This window comes from Drosophila eugracilis, unplaced genomic scaffold (genome assembly GCF_018153835.1).
Source record: "Drosophila eugracilis isolate 14026-0451.02 unplaced genomic scaffold, ASM1815383v1 contig_1904, whole genome shotgun sequence".
NCBI lineage: Eukaryota > Metazoa > Arthropoda > Insecta > Diptera > Drosophilidae > Drosophila > Drosophila eugracilis.
Window position 1 is genome coordinate 264,097 of NW_024572760.1, and position 22,122 is coordinate 286,218.

At 37.9% G+C, this 22,122-nt stretch overlaps 2 protein-coding genes across 4 annotated transcripts; one reads left to right on the plus strand and one right to left on the minus strand.

Annotated features, from left to right (window-relative positions):
• The first annotated feature begins 7,808 nt into the window (after positions 1-7,808).
• On the plus strand, positions 7,809-12,702 carry LOC108105910 (tektin-3-like). 2 transcript variants are annotated; one of them, XM_017212684.2, is made up of 4 exons: positions 7,809-8,225; positions 9,669-10,021; positions 11,025-11,612; positions 11,990-12,702. In XM_017212684.2, the coding sequence occupies exons 1-4, from the start codon at positions 7,902-7,904 to the stop codon at positions 12,525-12,527; spliced, it is 1,803 nt and encodes a 600-aa protein (XP_017068173.1). In that variant the 5' UTR covers positions 7,809-7,901; the 3' UTR covers positions 12,528-12,702. The 2 variants fall into 2 exon arrangements, with proteins under 2 accessions (XP_017068173.1, XP_017068172.1); XM_017212683.2 differs by having other exon boundaries at positions 7,809-8,012.
• A 965-nt stretch (positions 12,703-13,667) lies between these two features.
• Positions 13,668-20,567, minus strand: LOC108105911 (double-stranded RNA-specific editase 1-like). 2 transcript variants are annotated; one of them, XM_017212687.2, is made up of 5 exons: positions 20,436-20,555; positions 20,202-20,217; positions 18,895-19,231; positions 14,688-15,271; positions 13,668-14,633 (listed from the first exon to the last, which is right to left on the minus strand). In XM_017212687.2, the coding sequence occupies exons 3-5, from the start codon at positions 19,049-19,051 to the stop codon at positions 14,433-14,435; spliced, it is 942 nt and encodes a 313-aa protein (XP_017068176.1). In that variant the 5' UTR covers positions 19,052-19,231; positions 20,202-20,217; positions 20,436-20,555; the 3' UTR covers positions 13,668-14,432. The 2 variants fall into 2 exon arrangements, with proteins under 2 accessions (XP_017068176.1, XP_017068174.1); XM_017212685.2 differs by lacking the exon at positions 20,202-20,217 and having other exon boundaries at positions 20,436-20,567.
• Positions 20,568-22,122: the final 1,555 nt, after the last annotated feature.

The following is a 22,122-nucleotide window of genomic DNA, read 5'->3' on the forward strand; positions in this document are numbered from 1 at the left end:
GACTTTCTTAAACATAATATTCTCATTTCTGATTTTGACTGATGCGATCTCTACGCATGCAAGGATATGACTTCAGCTTTAAACACATGGTTTTATGAAACGACGGTCTACAACAACAAACTTACTCGAATTAACATCTTATGTCATCACTGTGTTCCGAAAAAGTCTTCAGACAGATGTCATCTACACTGACTACATTTGACGCTGTAAATCACTCACTTCTTGTAAATAAACTCGACTTAATTGGATTCCCATTTCATCTTCTTAGGTGGGTTGAAAGTTATCTGACTGGTAGAACGCAACGTGTTTTATTTAAAGATGTCTTGTCTGGTTTATGATTCATCTGGTGTCCCTCAGGGAAGCTATTTAGGTCCGCTATTTTTCACATTATTCATAAATGACCTTGCAATCTCTTTAAAAATTCTTTTATTTTAATGTATTTTAATGATAATTTTAATTTTAATGTGAATCTTTGTATTCAATATAAACAATCGTCCTACCAGGGAAATTTGCAATTTGACCTAAACAACTTTCAATTTTGGTGCTCTGCAAATTTACTAAATCCTAACGGCTCTAAGTGTAATGTAATGGCCTTCAGTCGCTCTAAGCCCTTAATAACCTCTTATACACTTTGTGGTGTAACCCTTGATAGAATTAAGCTAGTCGACGACTTAGGTGTCCTATTGGATGCAAAACTTATATTTTCCGACCACATATTTTCCACGGTTAACAAAGCCAGAGGTGTGCTAGGCTTTATAAAGAGATAGTCGATAGAATTCAATGACCCTTTAGTTACTAAAACTTTATTTGTCTCTCTCGTTCGTCCGATCTTAGATTATAAATCTTGTGTCGGGGACCCCCAGTATGCGGTCCACCAAGACCGTATAGAATCTGTCAAAAAAATGTTCTTATATTTGCTCTTCGTTGCCAAAATTGGGATGCAAACTTACATCTTCCCTCTTATAAAAGTAGACTACAACTAATAAACTTACCGACCCTTGCTAAACGTAGGACAATGCTTGGCGTTGTCTTTATTAACAATCTTATTAGCGGAGATATTGATAGCCAAGGCCTAATAGGTCGCTTAAACATCAATGTGCCCGCTAGGCTTACTAGAAACTATATTCCCTTTTCCTTAGGGCATTGCAGCTCGAACTTTGTCCTTTATGAACCATTTAGGGTATTATGTTCGAGATACAATGCCCTCTACCACATTACAACCAATACTTCTCCTATTAACTTAAAAATTTCTTTACTAAACCACTTAGCACACCCTTAATTTCATAGTTTGTAACATTTTTCACCCTGTGTTCCGAGCCGTACGATAGACATACAGCGCCCCTCGGTCGGTTGGGCGAAAGGTGGGTAGCACGTCATGCAAAAAAAAACAAGAGGAAACGCTATAGTCAAGTGCCGCGACTATTGTCAGAGGAAGTATATTGAGTATGCTTATAGTTGCGTCACTGCCCATGTGAGGCCTTATAACCTTAATTTCCTTATAAATAGCGAAATAATGTTCAGATTTTAAAAATCTTTGGTAAATCGATAGATATTAACAGAAATAAGTTATACAAGGTCAAACGAAGGCATTCATAATAATATTATAGACGCCACAGTTTTCCGCGGTTTGTGGGCGTTAGAGTGAGCGTGGCCAGATGAAACTTCGTGGCAAGGTGCAGAGGCATCTCCTAAATACGTGTTCCTAAGCAAAATTTTGTAGCTCTTATAGTTTTCGAGATTTTTGAATTTTTGGTTTTTCGGGTTTTGTGGGCGTTAGAGTGGGAGTGGCTTGAAAAAAAGAATTCGAATTGGGAGTATCATAAAAACCTACACGCTTAATCCGAACTTCCTATCTCTTATAGTTACGGAGATATCAGCTTTTCTGAAAATCCGAAAACCGTCTTTTGAGCCTTGTGGGCGTATGGGTGGGTGTGGCCGGATAGTAGCACCACTTTAAGATGCGCTGACATCTAAAGATTATACTTTTTGAATTTCAACTATCTAGCTCCAATAGTTCCTGAGATTTCAGCAATTTTAGTTTTTTGCGATTTGTGGGCGTTTGAGTGGGCATGGCAGGGTGCTGTAATAAACTTGCGCTGTCCCGGGACCTCAAGAATCTTCATGGTTAATCTTAACTATCTATCTCTTATAGTTCCTGAGATCTCAGCGTTCATACGGACGGACGGACGGACGGACGGACGGACGGACGGACGGACGGACGGACAGACGGACATGGCTCAATCGACTTCGCTATTGATCCTGATCAAGAATATATATACTTTATAGGGTCGCAAACGCTTCCTCCTATCTGTTACATACTTTTCAACGAATCTAGTATACACTTTTACGAGTAACAGGTATAAAAATATGTGCACTTTAAAAAAGAGACTTCATTCACTCACACCTAAGTAAGGGCCCGTAATTTTTCTAATCAATTAATCAATACATTTTGCAAAAATAGCATCAAGTGATTAAAATTACAAATTATTTATAGTCGAAGTCAATAATCTTATTTCTATACCAAAATAATAATGTTCTTTTGTTGTTACTGGTGTTTATATATTGAAATTCTCCTTTAGGAGTCTAACAATAATTATTGTTCAAGCATGAACATAAGACGCCCACCAGATAAGGCAATCATATCCATCTGGTTGTACTTAAACTAAAGTACAGCGCATCTACACTATCGTGGGAATGATATCACATTACTACATCCTACAGATAGCCTTTTCTCGCTGTTAGCACATAAGTATTTTAGGATCATCCCGAACAGATGGCCTTATCTCGCTGTTGTCTTACAAATACAGCGCTAGTACATAAGTATTTTAAGATAACGCTGGAGCCTTACAAACTCAACATTAGTTTAGGTCTAGAAATGAATAAAGGGAGAGCCGCTCCTCCCAAACGGCGTAGTACAACCAACATCGTCAGTGAGTTTGGAAGTCGCGTAAAAAAAAAAGAAAAAGTGTAATAAGAGGACAGTAATTTAAGCAAGAATTGAATGACTTAAATAAAATATTCTTTAAAAGCAGCTAATATTGCAACTGCTGATTTCCACTTCTGATTTATACCCCTTAGTTGATACTGTGCCACAAAAGCTGTTCGTGCCATTCAGAGCTTACTTTTTGACGACATTATTATTTTATTATGTGTCATATATACAGCACTTGTCATTCATATCCAAACGCATTGACGATGTTGGTTGTACTACGCCGTTTGGAAGGAGCGGCTCTCCTTTTATTCATTTCTAAACCTAAACTAATGCTGAGTATTTAAGGATACAACGTTATCTTAAATTACTTGTGTACTAGCGCTGTGTTTGTAAGACAACAGCGCAATAAGGTCATATCGGGATGATCCTAAAATACTTATGTGCTAACGCCGTGCTTTTGAAATAACAACGAGATAAGGCAATCTCTTCGGAATCCTAAATACACATGCGGAATATAGTAATGTGATATCATCTTATTTGGTGGTCGTCTCATGTTCATGTTTGAACATTCTGCGGGGGCCAGAGAATGTGATCGCTAGTTGCTGCCTCTGATTTGTATTCTTCTTCACGTATATGAGGATACAGGCTATGGTTATTATTACTAAATCTAAGGATATGTGTCCATTCATTGTGTGAAACACTAAATCTCCCTTTTACTGTTTAAGTCCCTTATGTTTTGTTGTAATTGTTGTAGCTCTATTGAGTTATTGACCATAACGTTGTGAAGTGGTGTTGGCATTCACGAGTCCTTTTGACTCCCCACCTTGATGAAATGATCTGGGTATCTTTCGGCATCTGTTGACCTTACTTCTTGAGGTGTTATGATGGGAATTTGAACAATCCTTGCTGAACATCCTTTAGGGTGTCTATTATGTCTTATGTTATGTGGGCACACATATTTGTAAATATCTTGAACAGCCAATGGTATTATTTCCATTCAGCTTCTTCAAGAATACATCTTCTTCATATTCGATCCTTTTACATGTTTGCCTATTGCTCGACTTGATGGGTGATACTTCACAGCTCTGGTCATTTGAATCTTTTCAGTCCCAACTTCCTTCACATAGATAAGTATCCTCATCTTCGAGAAGACAGTGACTTACTTCAGTCTCTGTCATTAGGTGGTAAGCATTGGTGTTATTGTTGTACATAATAAATTCCGTTTTAATTTTTATACCCTTTACTGGTAGAGTAAAAGGGTATATAAGATTCGTTGAAAAGTGTAAAACAGGTGGAAGGAAGCGTTTTCGACCCTTCATAGTATATATATTCTTGATCAGTATCAATAGCGAAGGCGATTGGGCCATGTCCGACTGTCCGTATGAACGCTGAGATCTCAGGAACTATAGGAGATAAAAAGCATGAAGATTAGTTTAAGTTTAAGTTTATTTCCGAATCCTGCCACGCCCATTCTAACAACCAAAAATCACAAAAAACTAAAACGCTGAAATCTCAGGAGCTAGAAGGTTGAAATTCAGTATGTATATTCTTGGGATGCCAGCGCAACTTATAGTGGTACTATTATCACACACCCACCCATACGACCACAAGGCTCAAAAGACGGTTTTCGCCTTTAGATAGAGGACAGTAATTTAAGCAAGAATTGAATGACTTAAATAAAATATTCTTTAAAAGCAGCTAATAATGCTACTGCTGATTTCCACTTCTGATTCATACCCCTTACTTGCTACTGTGCCACAAAAGCTGTTGTTCGTGTCATTCAGAGCTTACTTTTTGACGACATTATTATTTTATTATGTGTCATATATAATATATTTCATTATATGTCATTTAATGTTTACACCTTTACGTGGAGAACATTTACTGTAGGACTTGTCATTTAACAAAATGTCAAAGATGTCCTTTTGAATTTTAGGGCCAACTAACATTACATAATTTAGGCTTAATCCATTGGATGTTTTGGCTGAAGCCTCAAAAACTACTCGAAGTTTTGTAGTTAAGCTGTTGGGTCTAATGACTGCTTGGTGTGGCAAATAGTGCATAATGCATAGCCACTTTGCTTTATTAACATCCATCTCAATTTTTCTGCTCGGTAGAGCTCTTTGTAGCTTTGGAAATACCAAGGCTTGCGTTGTTCCTTTAAAGGTGCTTTCTGAGATGCCTTGATCTTTTATATTGCTCTTTGTTTTCCGAACTATTAGCTGCTGCTTCCTCTGATATAAGATTTTTTTGGAGCCTCCATCAATTAGGGCTCTTAATTGCTCATAGTTACCGGCCTTATTTTTCATGGATTTGATGGCCCTGGAGCATCGTGTGCAAGTCCAATTTTTCTTACATTTTTAAAGGTGTGGGTTCCCAAACATTTATTGCATAGCGAGTTCTTGAACACGAATTCTTTGCGTTTTTTGACTGTTTCTGCTCTATTTGGCAAAAATGGCATATTTTATGGCTCGTTTTTTTTTGCTTATACATAGATGACACTTTTTTGCACAGAATCTATTGAGTTGTAAAATTGCTCAATAAATTCCAACAGTTGGTTGACGCGGTCAGCAAATATTTTGCGCTTGTTTTCGTAGCGCTTGCATATTAGCTCCCATGCCGCGTTATAGCTATCAGCTGATCCATTTATCAAATGTCCGACTACCATTTTGGCTTCTCCTTTATAGGTATTTTTTGGCATGATTTTAGGTAATATAGTTTCCTTGTGTCACTGATGTCTTTTCTGCTATTAATCATCTCGGAGAATAATTCGAAGAATGTGGGCCACTCTTTTAGATTTCCATTAAATTGAGGAAGATCCACTCTTGGTAGCTCCGGAATATCTTCTTTTATGATGCTCAAGTCACTTATTTTTCTATCAATTTTCTTAGATAGCAAGCTGGCTTTGCATCCTAATTCATCGATCATGTCGATGTCAAAGGCACATGATTCATATTTTGCCTCTAATTCTGAAAGTGTGATCTGTACCTTTGACCAAAGGAAGTTCATCTCCTCCTTGTGATCAAGGATCTCTTCCATGTTGCTGCGCTCCAGTCGGCATACACTTCTTTTATGTGTTGCCTCATCTTCTCGGCTCTTTTGTCCACGAGCTCCACCAAGCTGACTACTGGGCTCAGGCTTCTATTTGATGCATCTTCTTTTAGGCTTCTGCTTTTGATGTACTTGCCATGGCGTGACGCTTTATATTTTTTGATGAGTTCCATGGTAGTGTCTTATTTTATCTTTAAAGTATTCGTTATTAATGACGCCAATTTTGGTCAGCATTGTGTGATGCTGATGGGTTTGCCTTATTGTCTATCCCTTGCAAGATCTGACGAAGCACTACTTGCCTCTATAGCAAATTCATTGTTTTCTCGGATAGCATCTTTAATTGGCTTAACCCGATGGAGGTATTTTTGACTCGATCTTCGATGTAAAACAAATATCAAACATTTTTTAAATTTTCACTTTTTGATTTCTGCTATTTAAAGCTACAAACACGCTTCAATTGGTAAACATGTAGAATTTTTTACTCTAAGGACCAGAATGTTTACTCCATTACGTGCAGAACATTTACTGTGCAACCATGTTTTTATACCCGTTACTCGTAGAGTGAAAAACTATTGGAGCTAGAAAAGATTAAGTATGTATGTAAGATAATGGGACTATCATCAATAGTTTATTTAGATAGATATGAAGATAAATGTTTACAAAAGTGTTGATTATAATGATCAAAGGGGTTGAGACAACAATTTAGCAACTCCACTTTTTCGCTGATTCAAGACTCGCTCCTTCTTTATGAGTGATGGACTATCGCTGAAGACTGTTGAAAGAAGGCTCCTACCGATATGAGTAAGGACTGCCAACTTCTACTACTGCCAATACTTCACATGTACATATACTCCTGAGATGCCAGCGCATCTTAAGGTGAAACCACTATTCGGCAACGCCCAGTCTTGCGCCCACCAAGCTCGAAAGGCGGATTTAGCATTTTGTAGAAACGCGGAGACTTGGTAACTCGGATCTCGGTATAAGTGATAAAAAGTTGGGATTTGGCATTTAGTTTTTAATTATGCCCCCTATGCGTATTTATTTTTCCCATCTGTCTACGCCCACAAAATGTGGAAACCCGAAAACGCTTAAATCTCGGTAACTATAGTAGCTAGGGAGTTCTATAATATTTCTAGTTAATATCTATCGATTTACCAAAGATTTTTCAAATTGAAATATAATGTTGCTATTTTTTAAGAAATACAGGAAATCACATGCTTTTCCTGACTAAAGGTGGCGCTTTGTCCATTTCCACTAGCAAAATGAATGAATGAATAACGGGTATCGTATAGTCGCCGCACTCGACTATACGGTTTCTTCTTGTTATTAATGGAATGAGATGAGATGAGAAAATGTATTGGGAGATCCTGAAAGTAAATCTCCCAGGTCCAAATACACTTTGCATACGCCATCTTTTCGGTTCTAATAGGACAACGATCTGAAAACACAGTTTTGGCTTATTAATAATGGTCCTTATGTGGTGATTACAGCAGCCCAATCTCCTGACTTTAATTTAGTAAAGAGTTTTTGAAAAATCATACAGTAGACTATTGGCGAATATGGTTTTTGGTGGAGAATGGGTCCCACTTCAAATTTATCAGTTACCTTCATAAATTATTCCGTACTCAGTAATTCGAAAATTCCTTTTCGCGGGTCTGTGACCCCTTTTGTCACTCTATGGCATGTGAGGCAATAAGCCCGTTTCATTCGCATTGATTTCACAAATCGCTGTAGAGAAACCATTGCCAAGCGATTGCGCTACCAAGCTACCAGTTTAATCAATAAATCTGACTGCCTAGAGTCAAACTAGAAGTTATAGGCCACTGTAACCAGAGTTGTAAGACCGAAAAGTAAACCCAAAGTAAACGGAGTTCCGAGAAAATCAAGTTGGTAATTTAAATAGACGCCTTATCGACCAATGCTCTGCTGGGCCAATGAGGATCATTATTTGAGTCAACGATACCCGAAGTCGCAACAAAAGGCTCCCGAAACCCTTCAGAACTTGCTGTTGCGATCCAGCGTACCGATAGTGAGTGCTTTCATTCCCGAAAGGGGGTCTCCCGCCTGCACAATGGCACCACTAAAAGGTCAGGAGGTGCTTAAGTTCCATAAGCATTCATATCTCGAGAATCGCATATTTGATCATCGCCTGGTTAAGGACAACTTGCTGGACAAGTGGCCAACCGCTGACATGAACGAGTACAACGAGCGCAAGGATCATCGAAACCTAATGGAGTCATATGTACCGGCCACATTTCTTTAACCCATTATTCCATGTTATACCATAGTAATCGTTTTAATCACAGCAATTTACTTTGTACACCTTATAGCATGCTTCCTATATAACTATGCGTTGAGTCTGAATTATAGGATCCAATTATGACTTTTAAATATTGTAGAGTAGACATGCACTTTTAAAACAATTTAAAGACTATTGACTCCTCAGGACTTACTGCATTTTACAAAGTCATTCTAAAATAAATTATTATGATGTGTAATGTAAATGCAGGCATACATATATCCATTCGAAAAGTGAAAGGGTTCTTTTGACCCCTTAAAATAAACACATGTCGAATGCTCGTACATGACTTAGTTTGAACTCTAAGCCTATAAATCTTGACTTAGCGTATCTGAATAAAATAACTTCACTAAAACAAGAAGAAACGCTATAGTCCAGTGCCGCGAGTCTAATAAATAGCGAGATTTTGTGCCGATTTGAAAAATCTTTGATAAATCGATAGATATTTACAAAAATGTGTTATATAAGGTCAAACGAAGAAAAACATTATAATATTATATTATAGATGCCACAGTTTTTCGCGGTTTGGGTGATGGGCGTGGCAGGATGCTAAGCTTGCGCTGCGTAGGGACCTCAAGAATCTGCGTGCTTAATCTTAACTCTGTATCTCTTATAGTCTCAGCGTTCATACGGACAGACGTACATGGCTTAATCGACTTCGCTATAGAATATATATACTTTATAGGGTCGGAAACGCTTCTTTCTACCTGTTACAGACTTTTCAACGAATCTAATATACCCTTTAATCCACTAGTAACGAGTATTAAAATGCCCATTCATATGTTTGGGCTAGATAACAGCTTTTCTAATGAATGGAAAATCTATGTTTCAAAAAAGAATTAATACTGGGTAGTATCACGGTTAAGCTACTCGAATGCGCATATTTGTCATATATTATTATATTTTCCATCATTTTTTTTTGGATTGATAGAAACAATTGGAAAAACGAGCTTATTAAAATATGTGAACTAAATCTGATAAAGCTTATTGAAACTAAAAGTTAGTAATAAAATCAAAGTTGATATACAATGAACATTCAGTTTAGTTACGAAACTAAAAATTAACAATCAAGGCAGGCCTTCCCGGAAGTTGTATAAATGTCAGCTGCCCCTAAACAAAAATGTATTTAGTTTTTTCCGCTCCTTGGAAGTGAACGTATGAATCTGTGCGTGTTTTTTTGAGTTCGTCAATAAATTTTAAGCAATCAGTCTAAATTTTAAGTGGCACAAATTACTAGTGACACGATTCAAGCTTCTGTACACTAAGTCTACACTTCACAACCGATCCAAAAGAAAACCTCCGACCACAATGGCTCACAATGGTGGTAGTGGCGGAGTGGGAGGATCGGGGATTCCGCCAACCACGGTCATGTATTCTCAATTGCAGCCATGGAGCCAGGCGGGTGCTCCGCCCTGCATGGAGCCCGTCATGGGACCCTCTATCCCGCCGAGAGTTGGCGCAGCATACGAGACACCCAGAAAGCACCCATGGCGACCAGCGATGGCCTATGAACTCATCCAGGTAAAACACCTGCCGGAGCAGCCGGTGACCAACCAGCTGACCAAGCAGTGCTTCCTGCCCAAGGGCATGAAGACGGACGGGATGATATTTCCCAATCTGGTCACCGGATTCGATCGTAATCCTCAGCATGCCGCCCGGGCCGCCCTCTACACACGGTACACTAGCAACGAGTGGTACAACAACAATATGACCAAGTACTCGGAGTCCAACATGAATCGGTAAGTGAATTTAAACTCATGAATACATATTTCAATATTCATATCTTATTTTTTATATCCGTAACTTAGAAAGTAAAAGAGTAATTTATATTCTAGAATTCGTTTAAACACTCATATCTCAAATGTACTTACAGATTTGTGTAGACAAAAAACAATTTCAAAAATCGACGTCATATTATAAATCTTTAAAGATACTTTGTAGAGGACAGTGTTTAGGCGATATACATATGTATGTACATATGTACATATGAACTTATATTCGTACATATGTACATATATGTATACATATATTGATTTGTTCTTTTTCTATAGACCATATTGGCACAGAAGGCTTCATGAACTTTAAGGCACGATTTCTCCCCTTAAAATGCATATATTTAAATAAACAAAAATGTATACATATAATATTATAAAAACATAACACGACAAAATTTATTTCAACATTTTACCTTCAATGGTTGCTTTTTAAAAATTAAATAACATAAATAAGAGGTGAATTTCCCTTAACAAAATTATTGGCACACTTATTACACGTATTGAAAAACTTAAAAATAAATGAAAATACTTTGTGGGTAAGCCATTTTGTTTTATAAAGGCTTCCAACCGTCTTGGCATCGAAGAAACGAAATTTTGGGTTGTTTCTGCCCCTCTTCTATTAGAGCCACCTTCAGCCCGGACTTTGTTTTTATCGCGCCTGTCCAGCTCCTTCCCACAAATCTTCAATGGGATTGAGGAGGATGTGGCAGAGTATGTAGGACGTTATGTGCGACCCACATACGCACATCATAGGCCGTTTAAGGGAGCTTCTTCTTTGGAAAGCGAAAAACACACCGGACGACCAAGGCTTTGTCCGCCCGGGAACAGGCCCACATTATAAAAATGGTGAAGGTGGACCTAAAAATTTCTTCAACTCAGTTCTACCACTTGACGATGTACATACAGTTATACTTTCTATACTTTAATATTTTGTATAACTATTTTATATTTTTTCCGTGTGCTTTAGTAACCTTTCAGAGAGAATGCGCAATGACGCAGTGCGTCTGATGAGGGAGACGGATGAGAAGGCAACCTCGGGCCAAAGAGATGCCGGCCGGCGGTTAGGTGAGAGAATCACCGACCTAACCTTCTGGCGTAATGAGCTGAATGCGGAGCTGGAAAAGCTGATAGCAGAAATGTCGGACATCAACGAGCTGCAGCGGCAGTGCGGTAAGGCGCTCCTTGACCTGGAGATCCCACTGCACATCGCCCAGGAGTGCCTCTTTCATCGGGAGTCGCGACAGGGCACCGAGAAGGTGCACGACATCGTCGAGAAGGCACTCCTTGTCGAGATCAATAACCTTAGGAACTCTCGCGACCGGCTGGGCGGTCTGCATGAGAAGATTGCGAAGCAGGCACTCGACTGCCGCGGCGCCCAGCATCTTCTCGAGGACGACGTGGCCCACAAGGAGTCCTCCTTGGGAATCGACTCCATGTGCCATCAGCTAAACAACCACAGCCGTGGCATAACCTACTATGGCGGCATCGAGAAGTTCGATCCCTCGGTCAGCACCCAGGAATCCTGGGCTCAGGCTAGCAGCGAACACGTGCGCCGGTAAGAGCTTTTGGAGTTTTTTAGTTGGATAAAAATCAATCGCAGGCAGGGTTAAGTTTTAGGCTATATAAAATTGTCTGCATTTTTCTATTACACCATCCCAATCACGAGCCTTCATTTTTATGGGGCATTTTTGAAAAATTTTGGACCAGGACCAGTTTAAAAACACCTAATACCTAAAATAATGCATTTACATTTTTGAGTTATCTTTCCTAGTTGCGAGCCACTGTATTTACATATGTATGTGCCGACATACATATTTTCCTTTTGCTTAAACAGATCTTCCAAAGTAGCCCCTGAAATAAATCGCAAGCAGTATTTATCTTTTATTTCGCATTTGTAATTTGTAATAATTTGTTCTGTTACTGTACTTCCAGTTCCCAGGCAGAGCGGGCAAAACTCTCCCAACTGAGGAGCGATGCCCAGAGCGTAGTCAACTCTGTTGCTACCACCGTGTGGGATTTCTGGAGCAACACAAATAACGCATTCGACCGACGATCGCAGGAAATGGCTGAGGCGAAGAACAGGGTGCAGCTGCATCTGCAGAAGGTGCAGCAGGAACTGTTTGACATGGAGAAACACCTCTTCCTACTGCAAAAGGCCATTCAGGACAAGTCCGGGCCGCTCAAGGTGGCCCAGACCCGTCTGGAGGCCAGGTCCCACCGGGAGGGCGTCGAGCTGTGCAAGGACCATGCCCAGGACCGCCTTGTCCAGGAAGTACAGGACATTCAGGGCACTGTAGAGACATTGCACTACAAGCTACAGGAAGCGGAGGCCACGCACCAAGGTCTGTTGAAAACGCGCTGCACCCTGGAGGTTGATCTACGAAACAAGGTCAATGCGCTGTTCATCGATCGGGAGAAATGCATGAGCCTGCGGCGATCCTTTCCGATCAGCAATCTGATAAAGTACTGATCCGAATGAGTATTTCGAATTTGATGTTGAACTCCTACGCACCGGAGCACCAGCTTTCGCAACCTAGTCACTCACAATAAATCAGTCTTATAGTGTCCACTTCAAGATGCAAGCTACTGTTTCCCAGAAATATAGTAGCACGTTAATGCATAATAAAATATCTTTCTGTTTTAAATTAGTCGGTTTGAGAGCCTATGTATTTTTTTGAAACAAGAAACAAACACGAATTTTAGGTTTATTGACAGTGACTCAAAGAAAACGAACTCGCAAACAAGCGCGCCCTAGAAATAGGACTTGCACAATCCATCATCGTCACCCCGGTCAATGACATGAAAATAAAAAACCCTGGCCCGGGCCTTGGTGAAAAGTTTCGCGTTCGTGCGGGCCCGGGCCTCAATATACTGACCTCTAGTAGGGATTTTAGGAATCTACATGCCTACACCCCCACATGCCTATCTCGAGAAATACGTAACGGCATTTAAAATGCAATATCTGAAACGAAAGATATACATTTCAAAACTAAAATTAACAAGTTTCAACATAAATACTTGACAATTTCATTAATAACACAAAAAAGTCGTTTTTTACGCACAAAAATTATTTGTACACTTATCATTCTTTACTTCTATTTCTGAATGCAACGGTAATCGGCTATTCTTTTTTGGACTCTACTCAGAGTTGGCTTGAGTGTGCTATTACATTTTTTATTTTTGTTAGTTTCGCTGCGTTTATTGTTGCAATTGGACGAAATGGGTGGGGGTCAATATTTATTCCTAGATTTGCGAAAAATTTTAATAAAAATATACTTAGAGAATATCAGTTATCGTGAAATTGACAGTTATTGGAAAACCTTTCATTTTTGATGTAAACAGAAAAAAGCTTTTGGAGTTCGCAAATGAGCATGTAAACAAACCGCTATCATTTTGGGAGAACGAGTATGGCAAACTATTTCTTACTCCTTTGATCTACAGTGGATCCAAGCTTATTTCGTGCAAGAAAAAATCGAATTTTTAATTTGATACTGCTACTAAACCAGCAGAGATATCAAAAAAATTTAAACGCAGTAATGTTAAGAATGTAGCCTACTATTACTGAATATATGAAATATGCTATTATTGGAGATATTTACACATTGGGGTATTTGTTTTTTTTTGAGTAATTTTTATTTGTGTTTAATATTTAATCTTTATACCCCCACTTAACGGCTGCCATGTTGTAAAAGACGTACATAAATTATTGGGTACTTATTCACAGTTCTTATCATTTATGGGTTTTACTTAATTTTTCTTTATATAGTTAACAGAAAAAATAAGTTTAAGCGATTTTGCAGAATCTTGGCATGTTTTAATGCTGAAATACATTTATAATTGTGGATGTCCAAATATTACTTTTACAACTTAACGTTTACCGAAGTTAAATTATAATTCTGCATATCAATGTTTTTGAACTAGAAAAATATAATTGAAAGATAGAAACAATACTGAATTTTTTAGTTTCAATAACAGAAAACTGGATCATTTTTTATACATTCTTGAAAACATTTCAAGAAATATTTAAATATTTTTTACGAAATTAAATAATGGTAAAATGCTTTGAATAACAGAGACATCAGAGACGAGCTCTGAAAAATAGATATTGTGATCTTTTACATGTTATTGTTAACCTTGTGTTTGTCAATGTTTGATATTGGTAAAAAAATTTTATTTTGCGCAATTAATAAGAAGTTTGAATACGACTCACACCTCTAGTTAGAAATAGAAAATATAATTTTTTTTTCAAATGTTAGATATAAATTTAACATTTGAAATTGCAAGTGATTAACCCGTTACTCATTTTTTTTAATCAGGCACAGGGTTTAAAGATAATTTCGTTACGTGGGGTATGTAATGTCGTTTAATATACTTCTTAAGATGAAGTGTCACTATACGAGTAGTTCGTTCCGAACAAAGTGTTGCACACTTCCACGGCTACATTGCGACGGGCAATCTTCTTGGATCTCCCGTGAGCGGTGTACTCCTGGTTATCGACCATGATTCCAAGATGTTGCAACACATTGGGCTTATCTCCAGAGACTCCGTGGTCCACGTAAATGAGCCCTGGGCGCATCTGCAGAAGAATTAATTAGTGATTGTACACAATACTACTTGTGATCTAGCCTACAATGCAAAGAACAGTGGCTGGGTGCATGGTTTCCCAACCGGAGGGTAACTCGGTGCGCACCAGCGGTTTTTTAGGCTCCTTCGGCACCGCGGGAACAGACGGTGCGGATTCCCCTCCGGCTGGAGGTGCAGCATTGACCGATGGATGCATCTCGGGAACGACATAGCCTTCGCGTTCCCACTCCGCAAACAATTTGTAAATGGCAAAAGACGCCAGATTTAGCATTGGCAGATCATCCTCCGGCCCGTCAACATCTTCCTCGTTGGTTTCCATGGCTTCTTCTTCGTTTTCACCTTTTCTTGCTTGAAGTCTGGGAGGCTTGGGCGTCATCTTTGCAATGATGAAGTCGCGCCATGCCTTTTCACAGGCAGCATTTTTAGCGGACATCTTGGAAAGACCCTTGCCCTCATATTGATTAGAGTTCACCGTGACTGCCGCAGTAAATCCTCCATCGGAATTGCTGTCGATAGTGAAATCGCTAATTGTCACGCCCTTCACCTCGTTGAGGGCCATCAAGGCGTTCTTCGGCAGCATGGACTTTCGCAATTGACGGTTCTGGCGTTGCTTCTTGTCTCGAGTGCGTTCTGAAAATTAATAAAAAAAAAAAAACAACAAGAAACGCTATAGTCGAGTGCCGCGACTATAAGATACCCGTTACGGTTTTACACAATTTTAAAATATTCATTGTGCTAGTGGAAATTCGCAAAGCGCCACCTATTGTCGGAGAAAGCATGTTGAGTAACTGACAGTATTGTCACTGCCCATATGAGGCCTTATAACACAAATTTCTTGATAAATAGCGAAATATTGTTCCGATTTAAAAGTTCTTTGGTAAATCAGTTGAGATTAACAGATATAAGTTATATAAGGTCAAACGAAGGCATTCGTAATAATACAAAAGACGCCACAGATTTCCGCGATTTGTAGGCGTTAGAGTGAGCGTGGCCAGATGAAAACTAGGGGCAAGTTGCAGTGGCATCTCTTAAATACGTTTTCTTAAGCACAACTTTCTATCTCTTATAGTTCCCGAAATGTTCGCATTATTGGTTTTTCGGGTTTTGTGGGCATGCCTTGATCGGAGAAAAACAATTCACATTGGAAGCATCATAAGCAATACATGCTTAATCCGAACTTTCTATCATTTATAGTTACAGACATATCAGCTTTTCTAGAAAATACGAAAACAGTCTTTTGAACTTGGTGGGCGTAAAAGTGGGTGTGGCCGGATAATGGTATTACAATAAGATGCACTGGCATTGCAAGATTATACATACTGAATTTCAACTTTCTAGCTCTAATAGTTTCTGAGATTTAAGCGATTTTAGTTTTTCGTGGTCGTGTCAGGATGCGGGAATAATTTGCGCTGAGTAGGGACCTCAAGAATCTTCATGCTTAATCTCAACATTCTATCTCTTACATATGCTGAGATCTGTGTGCATACGGACAGACAGACGGACATGGCTCAATCGTCTTCGCTATTGATATTGATCAAGAATATATACACTTTATAGGGTCGGAAACGCTTCCTTCTACCTGTTACATACTTTTCAACGAATCTAATATACCCTTTTACTGTACAAATAACGGGTATTAAAAAAAAAATGCGGCGCGCAGACATACAGTCGGCACATAATCTATTCGTACACCCATGAGTTGGAAGTTTATTCCTTAATATCTCAAAAAATACGTAACGGAAATAATATCTCAAATGAAAGATACACATTTCAAGAATATATTTTAAACAACAAGTTAACAAGTTTTAACTTTAATACTACATAACTTCCTTAATAACACAAAAAAGTCATTTTTTTACGCACAAAAATTATTCATACACTTCATAAAATGATGAAAAAAAAAAACAACAATTCCAAAGATTTAAGGACTTTAATCTTTAGTGGGTCCTTCGTTGGCCTTAATGGAAGCTTGTAAACGTCGACACATGCTTTTTATAAAGTTACTCGTCTCGTCAGCATCAGTTGAATCCCATTCAGGTATTAATGCGGTTTTTAGGGATTCCTTGGAGGATATGTTGTCCTTTTCTGGAGGATATCCCATAAATGTTCTATGTGGTTCAAATCTGGTGATTGTAGAGTCGGTTTTTGCTCCTTGCAGTGATATAAAAGCCACTATTGCACTAAATACGACAAATATATCGGATCGTTATCTTATTGAAATACGAAAGACGCTGGATTCTGTCCAAGTTTAAGGGCACTTGGAATTAAATTTTGTCGTAAAATGTCTTTATACATTAATTTATTAATTTTATCTTCCAAAAAGACCATTCGACCAACTCCACCTGCAGCTGTAAACCCATAAAACATCACATTCTGGCCAACGTGCTTAAAAGTTGGAATCAAATCTTTTCCTTCATGGCTTAATTAGCCTTTTGACATACTTTAAAAGGACCGCCGTGTCCAAAATTTTTAATTTTTGATTTGTCAATAAATATAACGTTTTCCCAAAACAATTCCGGCTTGCTTACATGCACTTTTGCGATCTCCAAACCCATTTTTTGTTATAATCAGAAATCGATGGGTTTTTACGAACAACTCTACCATGTATACCAGCATTGTGCAGGGTGTTCCGGATGGTTTGGGAACAAAATTTTTTTTCTGAAGGCTTCTCTAGGGTTTTAAGAATTGTTGTAGATGTTATTCTGAGATTTTGTAATGCCGTATTTACAACTTTATGCTCCTCCCGTGGTGTCAATATGTGGTTCCTTCCAGATTTTCTATGTTCTACTGCAAATTCTCTAGTGATAACGTATTTTTTTTATAAACCTTCGCCTTGTGGAAGGTGACTTGGCAAATATTTCTACCAATTTCGGGTTAATTGCGGTTCGCTAAATATAATTTTATAATAGTTTTACAAAAATTTAAGGATAAACCTTGACCCCGAATCATTTCGTCCAATTACAGCAAAAAAAAAAACAGCGAAACTAACTAAACAACTTTGAGAATAGTACACCGAAGTTTGCTTCGAAGTACAGTTCAAAAAAGAATCGCGGATTACCGTTGGATACAGAAATATAAGTTGAGAATGAGAATGTGCGTAAAATGACTTTTTTGTGTTATTAAGGAAATTATGTAGTATTAAAGTTAAAACTTGTTAATTTTATGTTTAAAATATATTCTAGAAATGTGTATCTTTCATTTGAGATGTTACATTTTAATTTCCGTTACGTATATTTCGAAAAAGAATCGCGGATTACCGTTGGATACAGAAATATAAGTTGAGAATGAGAATGTGCGTAAAATGACTTTTTTGTGTTATTAAGGAAATTATGTAGTATTAAAGTTAAAACTTGTTAATTTTATGTTTAAAATATATTCTAGAAATGTGTATCTTTCATTTGAGATGTTACATTTTAATTTCCGTTACGTATATTTCGAGATATTAAGGAATAAACTTCCAACTCATGGGTGTACGAATAAATTATGTGCCGACTGTAATAGAATCAACTAACTTAAACGTTACCCTACGACAAACAGGTATATAGAGTGGGTGTGACCGGATATTAAATAAGAAACACTATAGTCGAGTGCCGCGACTATAAGATACCCTACTGTATTACACAATTTTAAAATATTAATTTTGATAGTGGAAAGTGGACAAAGCGTCACCTTTTGTCAAAAAAGCATGTTTCCCAAATGATTGTGATGTACGGCCTTATAACCTACATTTCTACATAAATATCGAAATAATGTTCCGATTTTAAAAATTTTGGTAAATCGATAGATGTTGACAAAAATATGTTATACAAGATGAAACGAAGACATACATTTTAATATTATGGACGCCACAGATTTCCACGGTTTGTGGGCGTTGCAGAATGGTGAAATAAACTTGCGCTGCATATGGATCACAAGAATCTGTCTGGTTAATCAACATGCTCAGCGTTCATACGGACAGACGGATATGGCTTAATCAACTTCGCTATTGAAACTGATCAAGAACATATACATACACTATATAGGGTCGGAAACGCGCCCTTCTACCTGTTACATACTTTTCAACGAATCTAATATACCCTTTTATTCTATGAGTAAGGGGTATTAAAATAATATTAAACGCGCAGACATTCATATATGGAATCAACTAACTTAAATTTTACTCTACAAATGACAGGTATACTTTCAAAAACTCTGCTGAATATCCTAACAGCTTTGCACTTATATTACTAGGTCAAAAGTTCATTTATGCTTACCAGAGGACTTCTTGCGTTTTTGAAAGATCTTCTTAAAGGGGATCTTTCCGCCGATACCACTTCCTTTCTCTACGCTGATGTCTATAGATAACTCCTCGTTGCGTCCATCTTCCTCGGCAAATACCTCTGTTGGCTCCTCCTTGACGATAATTGGCATGGGTAGCTTCGCGGAGATGGCAGCTGCGTCCGGCACCCTCTTCTGGACAGGCTCAGCCGCCACTGAAACTGGGTCAGTAGCCGGCAGCTCATGATCAGTTACTGGAGTGTCCTGATCCTTTTTGGCATCAATGGATTGCAATGGCTGTTGAATCAAAGGCTTGTCGATGGCATTGGGGTTCTGCGTTTGCAAAAGAGTTTAATTAGCGAATTAGTTGGCAAAGGTTTCTGCCTGTTTTCGTCGCTAAATTCCGCCGGGCAACATCACTTTCAGCGTGCTGATCCACATGGTCAACAAAAATAGAGACTCGCTTGGCAACGGAAACCATCAAGTCGTCAAGTAAACCGGATGCGTCATGCTGGTCTGCTGGTCTACTAAAAACCATAGTTCAGGATGTAGCCATGGCCATTCCTGCGACCCGAGTGCCCCAAAACGAAGCCACGAGTCCGATTACTGTGGATTCTCCGGTCATAGCATTCAGCCAAGGATCTCATGATCTAGTAACTCGATGTAAGGCCGACAAAACCACTTTGCAACTGAATAATTTCTGTTATTACTTGTTAAGCAAAACTTTCTCTATACATTCCAAAATACGAAATGAATTCATCCATGATTGAAGTTAAGGGTAAAAGTTAAATGACAATGAGTTATAGAATCAAAGCAATCGCTCTTGCAACTTTAAAACGAAAAAAACATAAAAAAAAATTAAATTGACTCTTGTAGTCTTTTGGGGTCTTGCATTCCTTGGCTGTACTTATGCCGGCGCCTTGTTTCGGGCACTTTCGGTGGAGTGAATGGACATTGCTATCTGACGCAAAACTAATAATTTTAGTTACAATTTCGGGTGAATGCATTTTCAGTAGTCATAAAAGTTAGCGATAACCGCAAGCTCAGCTATAAACTACCGCAGTACTGGTCATATCCAATTGTCAGAAAAACGAGCAGAGTGAAATTATGAAATTTGTGGATAAACCCGAAGAGAGAGATTTAAGATATAGGTGTAGATGAGGAATATACAGTTAAATATATATGGTGGAAGGCGATAAAATGATCATGGTTTCTGGTGGAACTCGAACAATGGTCTGCACTTCCGGTTAACACGCTTTTTTGTGGCTACTGCAAATGTTTTCACAATTGGGTGAATACACACACTTTTATTTTATGCTCTGCAAATTAAATGAAAACGGAATCTCTGTTATTGTACAAATCAAATATGCATGATTCTAACTCAATTATCTTTTTTCACTTCGGTACAGTTTGTGGTGACGTCAGAACGCACCCAACAGATACACACATTTTCCAAACAGCACGCAATTTGCACTGCGGCAATTGCAAAATAAAATCAGTTGGTACAAAGCCGAATTAAATACAAAATGAGACTTACGTAAATACCACCGGAAACGAATGATTTACTGTTTGCAGCATTAGGACGTCGAGCTCGCTTCATCTTGATTTGCCTTCCTACTTTTCTCGCTTACGACACGTTGAAAAAAGAATTTAAAAGTGGGAACGTCGCTCGAATCATAAAAGATCTCAAAAAATAATAACTACGTAATTATCCACTAAAAAAGGCTACTAAAAAGAAAATACCAATCATAAGTATTCTAGCATTTTTGATGTCCGTCAAAATATCGTCGGTGATATATCGGCGATGGCGGAATATGGAAACAATTTTTTATTTTTAATTCTTGCAGACTTCTTCCACACTTCACTTACATAAATATATTATTTTTTATGTATGTATTTCTTTATATAATTAATTATGATTATTTCCCCGAAAAGAGAACGGTTGAAATTTATTTATTCCGGATTTGTTAATCTTAATTATTAATGTGAACACTGGAAAAAAATGACACATGCTCTGGGAAGCATGCATACACTTGAAATGTCCCTATTACATTACATAAAACTCTCGTGATATTACCAAGAGCTGGAAAAATATAAAATTTCGCAGCACCAATAGTTTTGATGGTTTATCCAAAAACGTTTATTTAAATCGAAATTATCAGATGTTTGGATTTTGAGATCCATCTTTACTAAGAAAAACAATTTATTATCATTCGTAACACATTTGGAGTGTAGTATGTACATTTTTAAAAACATAGTGAATCTGTTACTCGCCAGGTCACTACTTTTTGTATCTCATCATTTAGAATGATTTCGTTTACGGTTGGCTGAAAAACTTTAGTTAGATTATGCCTAGGCAAATCTACTTTATCTCTTTCTTTTCCTGTGCAGGAATTTTCTGTTTACTTGATTTCTGGTAGCGACTTAAAATTTTTATACCCGTTTCTCGTAGAGTAAAAGGGTATACTAGATTCGTTGAAAAGTATGTAACAGGAAGCGTTTCCGACTCTATAAAGTATATAAATACATTCTTGATCAGTATCAGTCCGTATGAACGCTGAGATCTCTGGAATTATAAGAAGTACAGAGTTCAGAGTTAAGTTAAGCATAAAGATTCTTGAGGTTCCTACGCAGCACAAGTTTATTTCAACATCCTGCCACGCCCACTCTAACGCTTAACAACTAAAATCGCTAAAATCTCAGACCAAGCTCGAAAGACAGGTTTTGCATTTTGTAAAAAAGCTGATATCTCGGTAACTATAAGTGATAGAAAGTTCGGATTAAGAATGTAGGTTTTTATCTATTTATCTATTTAGCCACACCCACCACTAACGCCCATAAAGCCCGAAAAACCGAAAATGCAAACATCTCGGGAATTATAAGAGCTAGAAAGTTTTAAGTAGAAAGTATTTAAAATATGCCACTGTAACTCGATACACGCGCACTCTAACGCCTACAAAACGCGGAAAACTGTGTCGTCTATAATATTATAGTGTTTTTCTACGTTTGATCTTGTATAACATATTTTTGTGAATATTTATCTATTTACTGAAGATTTTTTAAATATTATTTCGCTATTTACGATAAAATGTAGGCTATAAGCCTCACATGGGCAGTACGTCACTATCAGTTACTTAACATTTCTCTGACAATAGGTGGCGCTTTGTGAATTTCCACTAGCAAAATAAATATTTTAAAATTGTGTAAAACAGTAACGTGTTTCT

What these genes read in the sequence shown, in the direction of transcription:
- LOC108105910 (XM_017212684.2), top strand. Translation starts at nt 7,902, where the DNA reads ATGCTCTGCTGGGCCAATGAGGATCATTATTTGAGTCAACGATACCCG. An exon ending in TCGGAGTCCAACATGAATCG is followed by an intron (nt 10,022 to 11,024) that starts GTAAGTGAATTT and finishes CGTGTGCTTTAG; the next exon opens with TAACCTTTCAGAGAGAATGC. An exon ending in AGCAGCGAACACGTGCGCCG is followed by an intron (nt 11,613 to 11,989) that starts GTAAGAGCTTTT and finishes CTGTACTTCCAG; the next exon opens with TTCCCAGGCAGAGCGGGCAA.
- LOC108105911 (XM_017212685.2), bottom strand. Translation starts at nt 20,498, where the DNA reads ATGAAGCGAGCTCGACGTCCTAATGCTGCAAACAGTAAATCATTCGTT. An exon ending in TCGTTTCCGGTGGTATTTAC is followed by an intron (nt 19,232 to 20,435) that starts GTAAGTCTCATT and finishes TTGCAAACGCAG; the next exon opens with AACCCCAATGCCATCGACAA. An exon ending in CAGCCACTGTTCTTTGCATT is followed by an intron (nt 14,634 to 14,687) that starts GTAGGCTAGATC and finishes ATTCTTCTGCAG; the next exon opens with ATGCGCCCAGGGCTCATTTA.